The sequence below is a fragment of the Apteryx rowi genome, unplaced genomic scaffold (genome assembly GCF_003343035.1).
Source record: "Apteryx rowi isolate R43461 unplaced genomic scaffold, aptRow1 scaffold_5, whole genome shotgun sequence".
Lineage (NCBI taxonomy): Eukaryota > Metazoa > Chordata > Aves > Apterygiformes > Apterygidae > Apteryx > Apteryx rowi.
In genome coordinates this window covers 8628247-8646884 of record NW_020450760.1, presented here as the reverse complement: position 1 = coordinate 8646884, position 18638 = coordinate 8628247, and the positions used below count along the sequence as shown (strand labels likewise).

The 18638-nt window shown below is 37.0% G+C and overlaps 1 protein-coding gene across 11 annotated transcripts in view; it reads left to right on the top strand.

The window, feature by feature from the left end:
- TDP1 (tyrosyl-DNA phosphodiesterase 1) overlaps positions 1-11255 on the top strand; it is a 55118-nt gene extending 43863 nt beyond the window's left edge. For 10 of the 11 annotated variants that reach the window (XM_026079424.1, XM_026079425.1, XM_026079434.1 and 7 more), the window contains 2 exons: positions 1683-1797; positions 10772-11255. In XM_026079424.1, the coding sequence (XP_025935209.1) occupies positions 1683-1797; positions 10772-10845 (189 nt within the window). In that variant the 3' untranslated portion in view covers positions 10846-11255. The remainder of the gene's footprint in view (positions 1-1682; positions 1798-10771) is intronic. The other variant, XM_026079429.1, reaches the window with a different exon arrangement.
- Positions 11256-18638: the final 7383 nt, after the last annotated feature.

The window sequence follows — 18638 nt, the reverse complement described above, 5'->3', positions numbered from 1 at the left end:
CCAAAAAAAAAAAACCCACCCCCCACACACCCTTCCTCTTCTTTCATTTAAAAGGCTGCATTTTTACCTAGTCCTTGAAGTAATATGTGCTATCTCCTACTTCATAAACACTAATCTCCTTTTACTTTGGGTCATGAGATAAGTTAAGGTCCTATATTCTAAAGGAGCATCATGGGCTGGCTAGCTAGAGCTGCTCTAATATAGATTGACATTGTCTTTAGTAGCTCTCCCTTTTCTCTGCTATGTTGTTTCCAGAATATCAAAGGAAAGGTGTGAGGCTCCATAGCCTCTTGTGCACTGTGTGGTCAGATGGCTGTCTCCTCTCCTGACTTATTTACAACGCTAACATTTTGATGAAGTGAACATTCAGTAAAGAAAAACTTGTAGTGTTGTAAAAATAATGTCTATAAATGGTGCTATTTATTCAATCGACACTTACGTTTCAAACTGATTTAATTTAGTGGTAATGAAGCTTACTTCTACTGTCACAGAACAGTAGACTAGTAAAACTCGGACTGATGGGTGCTACAGCATGGATGAAAATATAAATTACTGTTCAGACTTTTTTTAGGGGTCTGTATGTTCAGGATTGGAAAACTACCCTTGAGTTTAGGAATGCTTTTGGAATAAAAAAAACTTATGGATTTTAAATCTGTAGTCTATTCTAATCAAACTATATTTGAATCAGAATGGACTTATGTTGCTGTCATGTCCACCACCACAGCATCTCAGCATTGGAGATTGCTTCTGAAAAACTTGTTAAAACTTACAAATGGGGTCCCATTCCTTTGGAGAAATGGCTAAGCAATATTATTTGCCAAAGCTACTTGAATTGCATCAAATTCATCTGCCCTTGTATTGCATTGTGTTGTAGCATATCTTTTTTTGCAGTCCTTAACTTGTACTCTTTCACTCTTGAAATTCACTGTCAAACTCTAAATTCAAGCACTTTCAAATCTATATATGATTTTTTTAGTATACGTGGCATTACCTAAATTATCTGAAAAATATGGCTTTGAAGATTTGCTTGTGTATTACAAGTTTAATTCAGTTCACAAAACACACTTAGATCTAATATGGTCAAGATGAAATTAAACAGAATTTTTTTAAAGCTTTTCCCATTAGTTAAATATTAAACACTATGTTTAATAGTCATAATTAAAATTTGATTCCAGTGTCCCTAGGTGTTTATGCAAAAGAAGCAACGGCTTGTTGTATTAGGATACGCTGCCTATATGGTACTAGCAAAGACCTTAGGCAATTTTGGTCTGGCTTCTGTGAGCAATAGAGGTCTGTGCTCACGCGTTGCTGTGCTCAGTTCTGTTGCTCACAGAAACAAGACCACAAGCCTGTCTTCCACCTGAATATGGAAATAGGTGGGTAGATGTGTAAGGGACTGGGAAGGTAGAACATGTTCCATGTGGACCTACCTATGGGGCCAAACCAATGAACGTGAAAGAAAGAAGAGACTGAAGTAGTAGAGATAAGAGAGGCTGAATTCTTAAGACAGAAAGATGCTTTAGTAAGTATCTTGTGTCTCAGTAAGGAAAGCAAAGTATTTTGTTTATAAAACAACTTTTTGTTGAAAGAGAATCCACAATGAACTAAGGTTTTTGGGTTTTGGGTCGCCCCCCCCCCCCCAACTAATAAGTCCTTTCCTTTATATTACCCTTCCTCTATAGGGACTGGACAAAGGTTACTTTCATGTAAAAGGGAAGCTGCTTTCGGAAAGTAATGATCCAGCAACATCTTTTCCTGTACCTTATGACTTGCCCCCAGAACAGTATGGAAGCAAAGGTAAGGCATGACTTCAGAAAGTTAAAAGTATATATATTATATACTTTTATAGCAGCTTCAACAAGACTTTGAGTCTGCAGGATGTAATACATGTTACTTTTATAACTTGCAACGATGCTTTAAGAGCTTACTGCATTCTCTTAAGCCATCTAAAAGAATTCATATATGATATTTCAGTTTTCCCAGTGAAAAAATACTGGCTCAATATAGAAATGCTGATTCAATGTATCATTACCACTTACCAGGTAAAAACACATTGTCTGCTTAAATACTGTTAGTATTGTTTGGGGGGAGGGGTGGGGGTGTTTTTTTTTTTTTTCTGTGCTTGGATTACTTGCTAATTAAAGGGGAAGACTATATTCCATACTACCATTATTACCGAGTTGGCTTTCAATTCTTCTTATAAATATGCTGTAAGTGGTCATATATTAGCTGATATTCCAGTGAGTACTGTGAACATCTGTACTGGTGAATGAATCCTTATATACTGCCAGTTGTAACTGTTGCACTCTGGGACATGTAAGCACTGATGTCTGGTTGGTAGCTAATGCCCAAACTGATGCTTTTTGAAAGGTTTTTCTAAAATGCCATACTTTGATTTAAAATTTCCAAAAATCCAAAACTAAAAATAAGAATCCATATGTGTGTATTCTCAGATCTGCTACATACACTGTCTTCTTCCTACTAAAATTTAGCAATATAATTAACATTGTTTCTGTTTTAATTCTGGCATTTTTATCTACTGCATTGGTGACATTCCATTTGGTCAAAATATACATGAAAGATACTTTTTTCCCCCCTCTTTCCCTTTTGTATGGAAAGCTTCTTTGAGGAGAGAATTTGGTTGTAGCTCAGCTTTTGGGTCTCTGCTTTCTCCCATGAAAAGGTCAGAATTCAGTGTTTGAAAGGAATGGAGTTGAAAGGCATTCCTTTCAGTGGAAGCAAAGTCAGCTACCTATACCTTTTCACATATCTTTTCTGAATATTCTCTTTCAGTTCTTAAACCTCCTGGTGGAAAAGATGTTTAAAGAATGTCTATGTTATGGGATGGAGTTATCATAAAATAATCTATCCTTAACAGTATGGTTATCAACTCCCAAAGTCTCTAGACAGTGATATAAATAGATTCATTTTAATGAAGTCTTGAGAAGCAGAAATACAAGTAATTATCCTTTCCCTAAAGAAACCATATTGACTGATCCCTATAATTGAAGGAGAGAATGCTCCAGGGGATTTTCCACGAACTCAGATTCTCTAAACATGGGAAAGCAAGCAGCACATTTTCATATAATCAGAAAATCCCTTTCAGCAGCAGGATGGAAGAGAAATGGAGAGAATGAGGAACAGATGGTCAGGAACAGGGCCATACATTTGCCATGAATGTTCCAAGTATAAGTTAGGTATACCAAAATCAATTTTGCTGTACTTGTGCAAATTCAAATCTTAGATGAGACATACTCAGTGTAACAGAAGTCTAGATTGCACATAAAACGGTAACAGACAAAGTGAAAGAAAAGCTGGTCCTTAATTTGTGAAAATGTTTTTACTTGAGCAGATTCTTCTTTGTTATCCTGCCACAATGCCTTTATCTGTCATATGAACTACTATTCATCAGATGGGACCTGGGCTCCAGTGTGAAAACTGTTACAGTGAAATAAATGTATCTTGAATCTTGAAAAGCAATAAAATGCTTTTCAGGAGATACACTGGTAAACTCATCAATAAATGATTAAATAGTCTGTCTGATTTCAGTGATGATAATTCATGGGTTTGATCCAACATCTTTTAAAGTTTATTAAGTTCAATAACAGTGAAATAATTTAATCCCTGTCCTACTTTTTCTTTACCCCATATTGCAAGGAGAAAAAAATTATGGAAGATCTTTTCTACCTTTGCCTGTAGGTCTCATCTGCCTCATGAGTCAGAGAGTGGGTTTCATTCTAAATCCCAGGTTTAGGCAAAACAGAAGGATAGGATCTTTTGGAGGAACAATTATGAAGATTTTCTTCCTCCTTCCTTCTCCTTTTCTTCCAAAAATTTTAAACAATATAAATTGAGATTGTTGTGAGACAGATAACTTCTTGGTTTTGCACTTTTTTTTTCTCCCAGAAGGATGGGTTATCCTCCACTGAAATACAATTGTAGGCTAAGCTGTTGCTTTATTCACTGAAAGATGTATTGATGTGCTTTAAGATGCTTCTGATATGGTAATCATGCTTTATCCTCTCTGTGGCACGTAGCATATTTAAAATTTTCCTGTGGCTTTCACATAGTTTGCAGTTGTATTTCTAACTTTTGCCTCCTATGTACTCTCATGGAAGGCCATGTTTTATAATACATGTGCAGGTAAATTCCACCTGCTTGTGTCAGCTGAAGTCCTTAGATCTTTCTGAAGGGAAGATGGAATAACATTAAACTCTGTCTCAAACCATTGCTGGCAGTAGTATAATTGCTTCAAGTTGAGGTGAGAAGTTTAAGCTGTCTGTCAGAGCAATCAGATCAGGAATATTTTAGTATCAAGTGGTGGCTGATTCTAACTACCTAGGATGACATTTTGCTTGGGGGAAAGGGRGGGGACAAGCTTGAGAAATTGGGTTTTGGACCTAAAAATTGTTGGAAAACTGAGGTTATAAGTTTAACTAGCCCAATGAATCAGTGAATCTGTGCTTCTTGCTCTATTATAGTAAGCTTAAGTATTTGGGGCTGCTTGCCCTATATATATATTTTTTGTTTGGTTGGTTTTTGTAGTGAGTTACACTTAACTTTAAAGGTATGTTTAAGTGCAATTAGATTTTGCTTTAGTGGCTCTGCTCTTTTAGGAGGACCTCAGCAGATGAAACACTTCTGCAACAGTTTCTCTGCATTATTGGTCTGCCAGATTTCAGGTTTATTAATCTTGTACACATGTTATGGAACTCTCTTACAGTGTTACTGAAAAAGGGATGAGCTAAAATAATATACTTATGGGTAGTTCTTTAAATTGTGACTGGGTTACAAGATAGGAATTCATATAAGCATTTTCTAAGCTGTTAAAAAATTGTTCAGGAACTGTTGAAACCCTCTGAAAGAACCTACAAAGTAGGGGCTAAGTAGTTTCTGATAAACAGTTACTTCCAGTTCAGTTTTCTCTTCAGTGTATGTATTCAAATCAAGGAAAGAACCTGGCTATTCAGTTGACTTAATAGCATACAGAAAATATATGTTCATACAAGAAGTCAAGATGTGTTCCAGCTGACTTCAGATGAACCTAAAGGTAGAGTGGAACTACGTATACTATATATACACAGCAACTATAGAGGGTTTTTCCTCAGCCATTCTAACAATTTCTGAAAATGTATGAAAATGCATTTCATTATTTCCCAGTAGAAATCAATTTTACCCTTAAGTGTGGGATAAAACTGTATAATCCCATGCCATGAGAGACTTGAAGAACAATGGTCAAATAAGATGGAAATTTGCTTTAATACAAGTTAAAGCATTTTGGAAAAAATGAGCAGTTCACTTAGCAATTTATTAGTTACACACTAGCTAATGTTTGCAGCCTATGACAGCCATTATTTCAGTTTTTTTAAGAATGTACAAAAGGATCTGTAACATGTCTCACATGAACAGGTCTCTCTCCTTTGTGAAGAGCCCTGCTCACTTCAATATTCCATTGCCATGCTGCAATGAAGAGCAAATTGACCTTTTCCTTGTAACTTCAGATATTCCGCGCTTGGTATTCTGTCCAGTTTTTCAATGAGTTGGAATTGAGAGTATGGTGAAATTACATTTAGGAGATATTTGTAGTGATTTCAGGAAACCAGTAACTTTTTTTTTTTTTTTTTACATTCAAGCAGGTGTTCAGTGTGGACTAAAACAGGAAAAACTTCAGGGTGTTGTAAGTTTGTCTGCAGTTCTGGTGTGTTCAGATATTTGGTTTTATCCTATGACTAGAAACAAATTACTTAATGACTTGGGATAACTTTCATTTGTCTTTCTTTGTTCTAGTGACTGAGTGCCTAAAAAAAATTAGTGTTTTGTCCAGCTAAGCTAAAGGAATTTTTTATTGCCCTGAGCATCCCTACAGGGACCTGCTGTATCCTTGGGAGGTCAGAAGAGCCCTGGAAAAATGTTACTGCCCTTTGTCTCTACCTTTCTCCCTCCTTTGCTTCTCTTCCAAAAGTCCTAGAATTCTCTACTTCCTCTACCATGCAATTAAAATATTTGTGAAGGAATTAAAATTAGGGAAGATGACCTGTGGGGAAGTCACTCGTATTTTTCAGTAACTTCCTTTTTTTTTTTTCCTAATTGATATTGCATAGCTACATGGAACTTGTGTACTTTTTAAAGTTTGAAAGAACTTGACTTGCGAAGTGTTGTATTTGAATTATTAGAGAACTTCTCAGCATGTTTAATATGGTAGAAACCCTAAGAGAACACCCTTCCTTCTGAGATGACGACAATTAGAAGCCTGTCCTTTTTCTAGCAATACTAATATTTCCAATAGAAAATATTTCACTTACCCTTGCTTTGAGTGTTCAGTCTAGTAAACATACATTATAAATATGTTTAGAAGTCTAATTTTGAATGTATGAAGCAGCAAGTAAACAGTGTCACTGTAGTTCACATACCAGGATTTTTTTGGGACAAATCTAGATCTGTGTTGGCATCAGTTTCCTTCTTAGGTGTAACCCAAATTATTATTATAGTTTATAACAGTCATGAAGAAATTAGCATTTTGTACCAGAGGAAATTTGAGTCACAAAATCACCATTTAGCTTTACCACTTCCATGTATTGTTTTAGTAGAGTCACAGACTTGAAGATCACTAGACTCTCTGGGCTAAGAGAGGTCTTCTAGAATATGCTTCAGATCATTAGCTGAGGGCATCATGAGATGACAAATTCACCACTTAATATTTTGCGTGAACAGTTAGTCAACCCAAGAGTTTAAAAAAGCACCCTATTTTGGTTATTCTTTTTCAGGGCAGGTGTATGATGTACAGTTTAGTTTTTGCACATCTTGCATGTGTTTTGATTCATCTTCTGCAGAGTGCAAAATCTGTAGTTAAAATTTGAGGAAATGTAACAATAAGTAGTTATCCTAAGAGATTAAAATTAAGGTTGCACATAAAATCTTTGGCATTTTTCCTTTAGACTGTTTCTTCCAAACTGTTTTAAATAACCAGCACAAAATGAGAGAAATGGAGTTGCAGGAGGAAACTATCAATTTTATTATGCGTGATATATGTAGCTTACATCTTTCTCTTGCTGCAGGGAATAACATGCACATTTTATATTTGGCAGTTTTAAAACAAAGATCATTCCCACTCTGAAGTGACACAGGACCTCATTAATTTTTAGCAGATAACATTTGTTGTATACAGCTTGTATGTTACAAACTCTTTGCAAATTGCTGCTTTGAACAACTGTAGTTGTTCACTTCCACTTGTTGGTTGAACAGCAGAAACCCATTTGAGGGCAGCAGATACATCTTCAGTACAGAACAGTTATGGAACTTAGAAAAAGAATTTATCTGGTAGATGATAGAACTGTTTAATATCTTGACAGATAAACTATATTGATACTATAATTTCCTGAACTCCTCTCTAGTTTACTAACAGGTCAGACTTGTTTCAGGATGCCACAGCAAAAAAGACTATGAAAAAACTGAATGTTTGTATTGGTAGTACTAAGATGAGAGAAAGCCAATCAAAATCTATAGATCATGTATATAATTCAAGAGTTCCTTGGAAGTAAAACAAATAATGATTCAGCCTAGTATTTGGGAGATATGGAGACAACAGCCTATCTTAGCTAGATATTTATAATGAAAATTTCCTTGTGTTTTGCTGGTAATATTTAGATTTTTATTTCCCTTTAGAATCTTTCAGATGAGTACTGCTATTTTATCATATAAAGTTCTCTTTTCCTACAGCTCCATTGTCACATCTCACTTGCACTATTGCTAGTACATCTCTTGCCTATACAGCTTGGCCTGATCTTGAGAAAGCACAGCCTTTCATTTGGAAGGCTTGAGAATTGATTCTCATGTCATTTTGGTTTCACCCCCTTGAGAAGTTTTTCAACAGACTCATATTATACAAATGGATATAGCTCCAGTTTTTAGTACTGGCAAAGGAGTAAGCTGCTCACTGTAGTCAGGGAATATAATGTAATTTGTGGTTTTTAGGTATCACACACTTTACTGATTGAGAAAATCTGCTGTACTAAGAGGAACTTGAATACACAGTCATTAAGTTTTTAGCATAGTTTGGGAAAGGTCTGACAGACGTGCAAAGGACTCTTTTGTCATCACATCAACACTTTGAAAAACAAAGCAAATTCTGCTTTTAAATTGCAATACAACATATACAGCTGTACAAGCCGTTCTGCTACTAGTTCCCTCAATAACTCAAGCACCCTCTTAAAGTTCAGTTCCCATCCTAGCAGAGGACCTCTTCCAGTGACTGGTGAATTTCCAAGGTCCAGAGCTGCACAAAGGGGGAAGAGGCACAAGGAACAGGAGGATCTGTGACTATTTTTAAGTGTGTATATGGAGGTAGCAGGCTGTACACTTTAAATATGGCAACCACTTTATGTGGGAAGCCTCAATTGATGTGTTCTAAACTGAATTTTAATCTGTTTCAGTAATAATTTTACACATACCTTGTTATAGTAGCATCAGATGTTTTTTATAAAGCCAACAGCACCCCATTAATAGAACAAGTTGCTAAGTACATTCTTAGCTATCCTAAGAAGAACTTAATTTTTTAGGATTGGCACAGTAGAATAGAACTCGATTATTGAATTAGGTATTGAAGCCTCTGAGTGCTTTAAAGGGTGACTTGTGTTATTTTTGTACCTCTGAGTCTCCCTCTGTCTGTATATTCTGCTGAATTAAAGAGTAACTGCAAATTGTAGTGAAGATGGATAGGTCTAAGCTGCATAATGTACTCCCGATCCCAGATTTCAGTGCTTGAGTGGGACTGGATTTATTCTGATGTCATATATAAAGGTTAGTAATCAAATCTGAAAATATGTAAGCCTTAATGCTTCTTCCAACATTAACTTTATTTTGTGCCCAGACTTCTGGGCTTAATTTCAGGATTGTTGTTTACTATAGTGGGATTGGAAAGGTAACATTTGCTCTGTAGTAAGGTATTCACCTAAAATAGAAAAGGTACACATGGCTTTCAGGCAAGAGGCGGATAAAAGAAGCTTAGGGAGATAATGGTGCTACTTCTTCTAAGGGATCACTTGGTCTAGGTATCCCAGAAACCAGAGAGAGTTTTTGGCAATGCACTGTCAATTGGATGCTAAAGTTCCATCAACTCTCTAAAGCCTCTTAATTCTTTTTTCTTGGAAATCACCTATCCAGGGTTACCAAAAGCCAGACAACTACTTATTCCATCCAGAAACTATATCATGGTTTTAAAACAGGGGAAGAGATCAATGCTTGCTTTGTTTGTTGTCCTTTTATAACATTATGTGAAAGATGGCATTTGTTGCGTAGGCTGTGCTTTCTCTAGTGATTATGCTTCTGTGACTTGTAACTTCCCTATCAGTCTTTATAAAATCTAAATGTAGAGACTTTTTTCTCCATGTCAAGCAGATTCAATTTTGTTGTAATCTAAAGTTTTTATTCTATCTTACCCTCTTACCACTATAAATGGACACATTTGTAAAACACTTTCATGGTTGGGATATGTTTTGCTGCAACATACAGAACAACAGTACTCCTAGAATTGAACTTACTCTAGCAGCGTGTGAAAAAGGGGTGCTTTGCAGAAATGCTCTCCCAGCCACATGTTTAGCTGGCTTGGTGTCTGTGGCAGAGCATACTGTTGTATAATGTGATCCATTCGTTATTGCTCCTGTCACTTTCTTATTCCTATTCTCTCTACCAGTAATTCTCACTTTGTATTTTGTGAGAACTGGTATTGGATCCCATAAACTTGGAATTTGCACAGTAATAACCATAGTCAATAGATTACCTAAAACTTAGATTGACAAGCATGTAGCCAATCTTCCTTATCTAGAATACACGTATATCATATATAGAAAAGCCTGGTTTTGATAAATGAAGTACTGTCATCTTCCGTAAATTCAGTTGAATCTATCCACTGTACAGATTACTGTTACTGTCTTCCTTCAGGGCTCATTTTGTAGATAGAGAAATGAACCAGGCTAGATTTATGTAAACTTATCTGAGACAGATCATTCTGAAAGGAATCAAGGAATTTTTTCTGTATATCAGTAGCCTGAGAGAAGTAGAATAATAGTTTGGCTTCCTAAACAAGCTGATCTTCTGCAACATGTATATGGTGGGAGGAAGAGCCTAGAGTAGGTTACAGAGCTATCGGTTAGCTCATGCTGCTTTGCCTTTTCTGCTTCCCAAGAGTGTGAAGGTGGGAATATCTTCTGTACTCACAGAAGTGGAGGGAGGGAACCATCTGCTGCAAACCTATTGCTCATCTAAAGATGTAATGTTTGGAGAAGTGAGGTGAGAACTTGAACATTTCTGAGTTTGTGCAGGGTCATTCTTAAAAACTAAATTCTTATTGTCCCTGTGGAAAAAATACTATAATCCTTATTTATAATTCCATTGAGTTAAGAGATATGCAGCACAAAACTTATTGCCTCTGGGCCAAAGCAATTTTGGTTGCATTACAGTTCTTGTATGCTGTTTGAAATAAACTTCTCTTACAGCTGGGGCGATGATGTCAGGTTGTGATATTTACATTTAAAATAACATTTAGGGGAAAAGCAAAGCCTTTTATAAAAAGTCTATAATTAAATCTTACCTTTTAAAAAACAACAAAAAAGCTGGATAAATATTTTCAGTAAGCTGAAATTGCGCGTAGTGATGTGATAACCAGTGGGAGTTTTAACCTTCCTCTTCCTCCCAAGGGGGAGAAGGAGGAGGAGGATCAACATTTCATATTTAATAAGTGAATTTTTCATGAACATGTTCTTGGTTTGGTTTACAGATCGCCCATGGATTTGGAATATTCCTTACACTAACGCCCCTGATACACATGGGAATATGTGGGTTCCATCATGAAAGTTTCCGGTGCTCTGTGATACTTCATCTGCCGACACTGAGCCTTCCACACTAGATGTGAGACTGCCTATTTCTGTTTTTAAGCTGTAATGGCTAGCTCGGAAGAATTACTTAAATATTGATAATGAGATTTTTGGAGAATTTGTGACTCTGTTATTTTATATAATAACTCATAACACTGCATTTTTAAATACCTTTTGTATTTTTTTTTCCTTACTGTGGTTCCCAATATGCTTTACAAGGTTGAAATGAGCATAGACTGTTCTCAGAGATTCCCTCTGCATTTTTAGCTGTAATGGATTTAAAACTTGCTGTGCTACGAGACTGTCATTTGGCCCCTGCTAGTTCTAATAAAAGTTTTTTTTTTTAATGTAATATTTAAAGTACAAATAAAGTCAATCTTGTTGATATATCTTGTTTGTTCTATCTTCTAAGTGTGTGCACATTTCAAATTGCATTGAACCTTGCTTTGGTAATTATCACTTCTAATACAAGATCTGATGCTACTTGCTGTTTTGGCTTTTTGCAGTATGTCATGTCAATTATTTCCCGATCCTTTTCTTTTTTTTTCTTTTTCTCTTTGCAGCAGATGTCCAAGTACTGTCCAAAACAGTTCGAGTGGATAGACTTGGATGCTGAGGAGTAGTCTTAATAGTGCTTATAGGATGTATGGTCCTGTGTTCTGAAAGTCTTATTGTACAATGCAGTATTTTATTCGTACTTCCCTCTGGTTCCCAAATAATCCGACTGGGTAACTGTTCTAGTGCTACATCTTTCATTTTGCAGTCTCATTCTCCAAGATGGTTTGGCATATGCTGGGAGTGTACTTCTGCCTAATGTTTATTTAATGTTGTTTTATTTTGCAATTCTATCCTTGTTTTATTGAAAAGCTACCTTAGAAAAGGTAGGTCTTCATGAAATTGTCACAGCGTCTGCCTAGAAATGAGTAGTTTTTTGTTGTTTTCCTACATTGTCACATACCAATCGACAGAGCAACATTAAAAAGTATTGCTTCTTTTCAGTCTTTCATATTCTTTCCCTTTCGTGCCCTCTCTAGTTAAATTCTGTTAAATTAACTTCTCTGCAGTTTTGAGATGATCTCTCAAATCAAAAAGCTTATGGCTTTGGGTCATGGTTGGAAAGCTTTATTTTACAGTCTCTTTTTTACAGAGCGTAGAGCTAGATAGCCTTGCCTATAACAGTTTTACACTCGTTCTTCACAGCAAATACCAGTAACTTAGGTTGTTCAGTTCTTAGCCAGTGTTGGCAATTCAGAGGTGGTCCCTGTAATTGTTATTACTTCTTTATCCAGTTTTGAGAACTTTGCAAAAAATGCAAGCAGAGTGAGGGCAGGATGCTGTTGGGTTGTCAGTGGAACAGACTAGAAGATTGCTTTCTGGTTTCCATCTCTCCTCAGTTCCATAAGCATAAACTTTACTATTTATACTGCATGCAATAATTGGTTCTGTCCCTGATGAGCTTGAAGAGATGGGGATCAGGGAAAGTAACTGGTAAACGGAGAAGTGTGCTCTGAAAACAGATGATAAACAACTTCCTAGCCATTGTTATATTCTTTTTTTACAGAGCATGTTCTCACTTTAATTATTTTCATGATTCAGCCTGAGAATTAAAGAAGTTCTAAGTATACAGATGTCTTCATACAAAGAAAACTTTAGGACTCCTGGAAGTTAGGCTAATAATTAATAGACATTGATCATGAATTTGAAGAATGTTGTGATTTATTAATGTTACATATATGAACATTTCTGGTTTTGCACACAGTGGTTTGACCGGCTGCGAGGCATTCATGCTTGAATTCCAGATGGAATTTTTTGGTCTCCAGGAACTTAGCATGATTTTATTTCAGTTTTCCAGCACTCAGATTAATCCACTGTCAGAAGATCATTCCAAAGTCCATTGTGGGAACAAATAGAGTGATTCATTCTTCTAGAAAACTTGGGAAATTTTTCAGCACAAAGCTGTGACTCAAAGCAACTTTTACTATGGTATAAGCCTGTGAAGTGAGGCACTGCTGGGTGGCAGAGTTAGAAGGAAAGAATAGAGGCTGTTAGTTTGACTTGCTTAGCAATATGCAGGTGAGGTGAATTCATGTTTCAAACAAAGGTTGGGCTTGATTTAAACAGGTATGCATGTAGTTCTATTTAAACTTCTGCTCTTCCAGAAGAATAAGGAAAACTTGTTTTGAAGAAATTGTCCAAAGATGCTAAAATTTCAGGCTGGCAACAGTCTTGCAGTCAAGCCTATAACAGAACCCCAACACAGCTGGGCTTGATGATGTATTAGAGCTGTCCAGAAAGCTACTGACAGAACATCAACAGCCAGAAAATGCTGTTTAATTGAAAGTTTCTACAGGCATTCTTAAGATGTGCAGCCTCTCAGGTGCCAGGACAGACTTAAGTACATTCCCTAAGTGTTAGAATAAAAATTTAGAACTCCTCTTGTGCAGGGTACTTTTAAAATTCCATTTTTCCTACTACTGTTTTTGTTACATGTCATTATTTCACAGTGTTCCTGTTTTCACTTGCATTTCATTTGATTCTGGTAACTAGTTAAACCATACATGATCATTTGTGTCAGAATTTTGTCTGGGGTAACGTAGGGGTCCTCACATTTCAAAAGTGAACCTATGAAAAAGGCAAAGGAGGAAACAGGCAACCTAGTCTAACCCACAGCTGAATGGGTAATTGGGTAATTCAGGTTGCACTCAGTGTGTGGTCTTTGGTTAAAGTGATATTTAGATCTGTTAGACTCATGTGCTTCTCCTTTATTTTTAAAAGATGGTTTGCTTGGAGCGGGTTAAAAAAAAAGGGGGGGGGGCAAGAGTGCTGTCTGTAGAAGTAATTAGAATTCAGCACATCTTTTTTATTCAATAAATTGCTGATGAATTTTCTCTTCCTGCTGAGAATGAATCTGATCTGGTGCCCCTTCAGAATTGAGTGCTTTTCATTACAACATCAGTGAAAGGATTCATTGGTAATGTTCATCAATATATGCCAGTGCAAATAATGCACATACATTTCTGCAGTGTTGCTAATTAGGTTGTAAAGAAAAAAAGTAAAGCATTTTTCTCTGGCTAAATGGCTAAAATGATTTGACCAGGCTCTAGCCAATTTCAGTGGCTAATGCAATTGGTTACCTTTCCTAAAAGCTTAACTGACTCTTAACCTGGCTGTCCAGGTCCCATACTGATTTTTATAAGCCATCTGTCCATCACAGAGGTCACAGCATAGATGGGGAGAAAACTCTGCAGAGCTGCCACTCGCACTGCAGAAGGAGAGAGCGAGGTGGAGGACTGGAGCTTTGGTTTCGTAATTGCACTTCAGTACTGGACTGCATTGCTGTAGCCATTAACATAATGTGATGATACCAGTTTACTCTGTTCTGGAACAAGAAAGGAGAGTTGGTGGTTGCTTGTGATTCTGCAAAGACTTTATCTTCAATCTGGGGCAGTGCAACACTGTGCAGTTTCTTACTAAAGTCACATAGTAAAGCAGTGATCTAATCTTGGTTTCTTTAAGGCCATGATCCAGTGAATCTATCTGGAGAACTTTCACTGCAGTTGAGATGAAATCCAGCATTGTATAAGGTAAAAAGGTGCAAAAGGTACGATGTGTTTTGTTTCACATGTTGTGATTACAAAAACGCACAATATTGTAGTTGACTCATTTGGTGGCTTTCCTAAATGTGTTACTGTGCTTTTTTGAGTAATTAGTGATATGCTAATTCCTGGTGCTTTCTTCTGTTAAAGCTTTCTACAGTTTTGATATTTCAACCTGTCTTCCAGTCATCAAATATGAACAAGTAATAGGGAAAAATATCTGTACTCAAAATTCCAAGTAAATAAAAATGAATAAATACAGATACAGTATTGAAAACTGAACATTGAGGTCAGTAGATTAATGTAATGTATTCACTTTGACATATTCCAGCTACCCAATGTGCATACTGGAACAAGCCAGAAAAGATTTTAATGTTCTTTGTTATGCTGGATACTACCTAATCCCACAGACTTTTCTGTTGACATCAATAAAATTTATGTCATTTTCCTGCTATAGAATTAATCACTATGACCCAGGATGTCAGAATTTAGCCCCAAGACTGACGTTACCTCACACCATGCCATCTCTGTGACCTCAGAGTTTCTTTTAATATGAACAGCTGTAACTGGCATCCTGAAGGGCAAAAGGAACATAGCAAAAAGTACTAATGAGGTTGAAAAGAGCTGTAAGTTTAAAGAAATAATTTTCTATTTTATCCTACAGTCTGTCCTTGACTATTTTTTGTAATATTCTAGCTTTTCTGTTTCTTCATTTATGAAAACTTTATCTCTGCTCACACAAACTAATCACCAGTTATGGTTTTCCATATGTTGCTGCAGTGTTTTCAAGGTGCTATGACCCAGATGTATTAATCAGAGTAAAAAAATTGTCTTTCAGTTTAAAATAAAGTCTTATTACTTTGGAGACAACTACCATGAAAATGTCTGTTGAATGGTCTTCTGCTTTGTGCGAAATGAGTTCACTAGATAAAGGCAAGAAACTGTGTTCCTTACTTTGCATTCAGTGTGACTCCCTGATGGATGTAACCTCTCTGAAACTCTTAATGCAACAGATGAGTCTAGATGCCCCAAGTGCCACGTGTTTATGAAGTGATTTTTTTTTTTTTTTTCAGATTAGTTTGGTAACATTGAGGTTAAGTTTGAAAAATTTTTGTTCAGCTGAAAAAGGTGATAGAATGCTGGTTTCTTGGTTGTTCTGGCAAGATGTTTCATTAGGTGTAAATCTTGTCTGGCAGTATACTGAGCTCTTCTGTAGCTTCTCCAAAGACAAGCAGTGCATTTTAGTTAAGTGTACCAGGTTAACACTTCCAAATGTGCTGTTCAGTTGAAAAGCACTGACACTATCAATGAGATACAGTAACCAAATCTCTGAGAGTCTTCCACATTATTTGCTGGTGCATTAATAGCAGCTCTGTTCCAGCCAGACATTGTTGCTAATTGTTATTAGAATACTGGATGACTGGCTTTCCTAATTATAGGGCTTATAATTTAACAATAGAAACAGAACTAGTAAACTCAATGGGTTTTTTGTATTACTTACAATTGTTCTAAACCTCACCACCACTAATTTTTTTTCATCACTCAATATCGGCATATATAAACACGATGGAACTGTGTGCTTGTGCTGCTGAGGTAAGGCATGTGTTGCTAATTTGATATAGTACCACAAATGAATGTACTGAAGTTAATGGTAGTGTATTCAGAGTTCAGGCTCACAAGATGTTAATTTGGATTTCTTGTTAATTAAAATGTCAGCAAGATGTTTAACCCTTTTTTCCTCACCCTCCCCAAAACTAAAAGCTAACTTGTGTTCTTACACTAGTGAACACGTTGCATTTCTTGAAACATTTATTGAACTCCATGCCCAATAATTGAGTAAGAAAATGGCTGACTGTGTTGTGGAGCAATATAGAATTATGTTGGACTGAAAAATAACTTATTTTCTCTGGGAGGAAACACTTGAACCCTAGCCATATTGCAATAGGAATGTGCCTTTTGGGAAGCAGAGTGCTAATAGAGGATACACAGCTGAATTTCATGCATTGCACAGTACAGTGTGACATCAAGTGGAGGTTATTCAGCCCAGCTTAAATGCTCTGGATAATCGACTGCATCTTTACCCTCTGTTCTTTGCATGCTCAAGTTTTCCCAGCTATCTACCCAAGAGCAATGGGAATAGTGACCTTTTTACAGGAATGTATTATTTAGAATAAGCACCTTAATTTAAACAAGGGAAATCAAGAGACAAAGGGTTCTTAAATCAATAAAATGGTACCATACGCGTGATATTTGTCAGCTATCTTTTCATTTTTCCCCTTAAGGATTTCCCTCAATATAAAGCTCACATTCACTCTATCCCTTAATAGGGAACATGCCCTTAGAGCTGACTGGGCCTTTTGGACATCTGTCTCAAGAGATTAAATCGCTTCACGTCCTTTATAATATTTTAATAAAGATCAGATTTGACAAGGTAACTTGCAATTTTTGATGCTTAATGATAGTAGTTCTTTGTCTTTCAGACATGTGCCAGATGCTCTTGTGTACGGAGGGACCGCCACATTAATATAGATAAAGCCAACACAAAAGTAACTATTTCTCACTTTAAAAAAAAAAAAATATATATATATATATATATATGAAAATAATAGGGAAGACTCAGTATTCATGGATGATTATCCCTGGATCACACTTCACATTTCTTTGGGCGATCACGTGGATATCATGGTCACAAGCAATTAAAGGCTGTTGTTCACCTTGTGCTAATCCAAGCCACAGAAGCCCTATTTTGGTGGGCAGAAACTTCACTGTAGGCCAAGAGTGTTCAGTCAGTACCCATGCGTGCTGGGAGAGTATTGATTTGGATCCATGGTCTCTCTGCCTGGCAAAGACTAGCAGGGAAATAGTGTGGGTTTTTTTTTTTTTCCTTTAATAGAAACTGTCAATAACTTTAAAGATATACCAGTGTGTGTTTATGGAAGCATGTGGTTGTCTTTTTGCACTTAGCACAGAGTATGACTAGCATCTAATCTTTTAATTTTTTTTGGCTAACTAATGTCTTCCTCCATCTCTGCTAATATTAATTGCCATATGTCAGTCTATGGTGAAGAAGAGTAAAGAAGGAATAAAATCCTGCAACATAATGTGTTACTTATCACCTATGAGTAGCAATAACTAGGAAGGAAAAACAAACAGGAAGCCTGACTCTCATTCATGTTCGGCTGCTATTGGCTTGCTCTGCTACTTGGGAAAAGGACTTGTCCCCTCTCTGTGCCAGCCTCCCCAAGCAGATCCTCTGGCAAGTCCTTTGCAATCCTCTCTGGAAACCTGCTGCAGATTTGCACAGTCCACTCCAAGGACTTGAACGAATACCCAAGACACAAATGYATCTCAGACTCTGAGATGATTGATGAGTTTCATATTAAGTGCATGATTATCTGCCACTAAGATTCATAATAGTTAGTATTAGTTGCTACTGCATTTTAGCTGCAACATAATTCATACAAAATGAAAAAAGTAAATGTTGTAGTAATACTTTATTAAGCTCCTTTTAAAAATAATATATATTTAACTTGTATTTCATTGGAAAGAGTGTTTATATACTAATATAGTATGAATTTAATCCTTAATCATTTTAAAGTATAGTTCAGCACTGTAATAACTGCCAGATATTGCTGAGTTTGGCTTTTTCTTTTTATAGTAACAATTATCTTTCCAGAAGGCTTTGATGGAGAGCACTTTGACACTGAAAATAATTTATTTTAAATGACATTGCAACTGGAGAACTGCACCTGTCTTTCAAACACGATTTCCCTTTAATTGTTCGGTGTTGGAGAAGGGAGATTTAACAACTTGTTGAGAAAAGACTTTGTAATGGGGCCTGTAGAGAAAGCGGTGCCCTCTTTTGGCAAAATGGAGTAATTTTTCTTGCTTTGACATAACGGGCGTATCATTAACTTTAGACGCCGGTTGCCGTGGGGCTGTGGCCAGCGAGGGGCCCGGGCACCCGGGCGTCGCAGAGCCTGCAGCACCTCGGCCCCAGAGCGTCCCGCGAGTTCTGCGTTTGAGGGATGAACCCGCGGCTCTGCCTCCGCGGGGGGCGCAGCCGGGGCTGGTCGGGGGGCGCAGCCGCAGGTGCGGTGAGGGGCAGCACTTGCGCGGCGCGCAGCGAGGAGGCGGCAGGGCGCGCGGCGGCGGCGGCTCCCGCCCCGCGGAG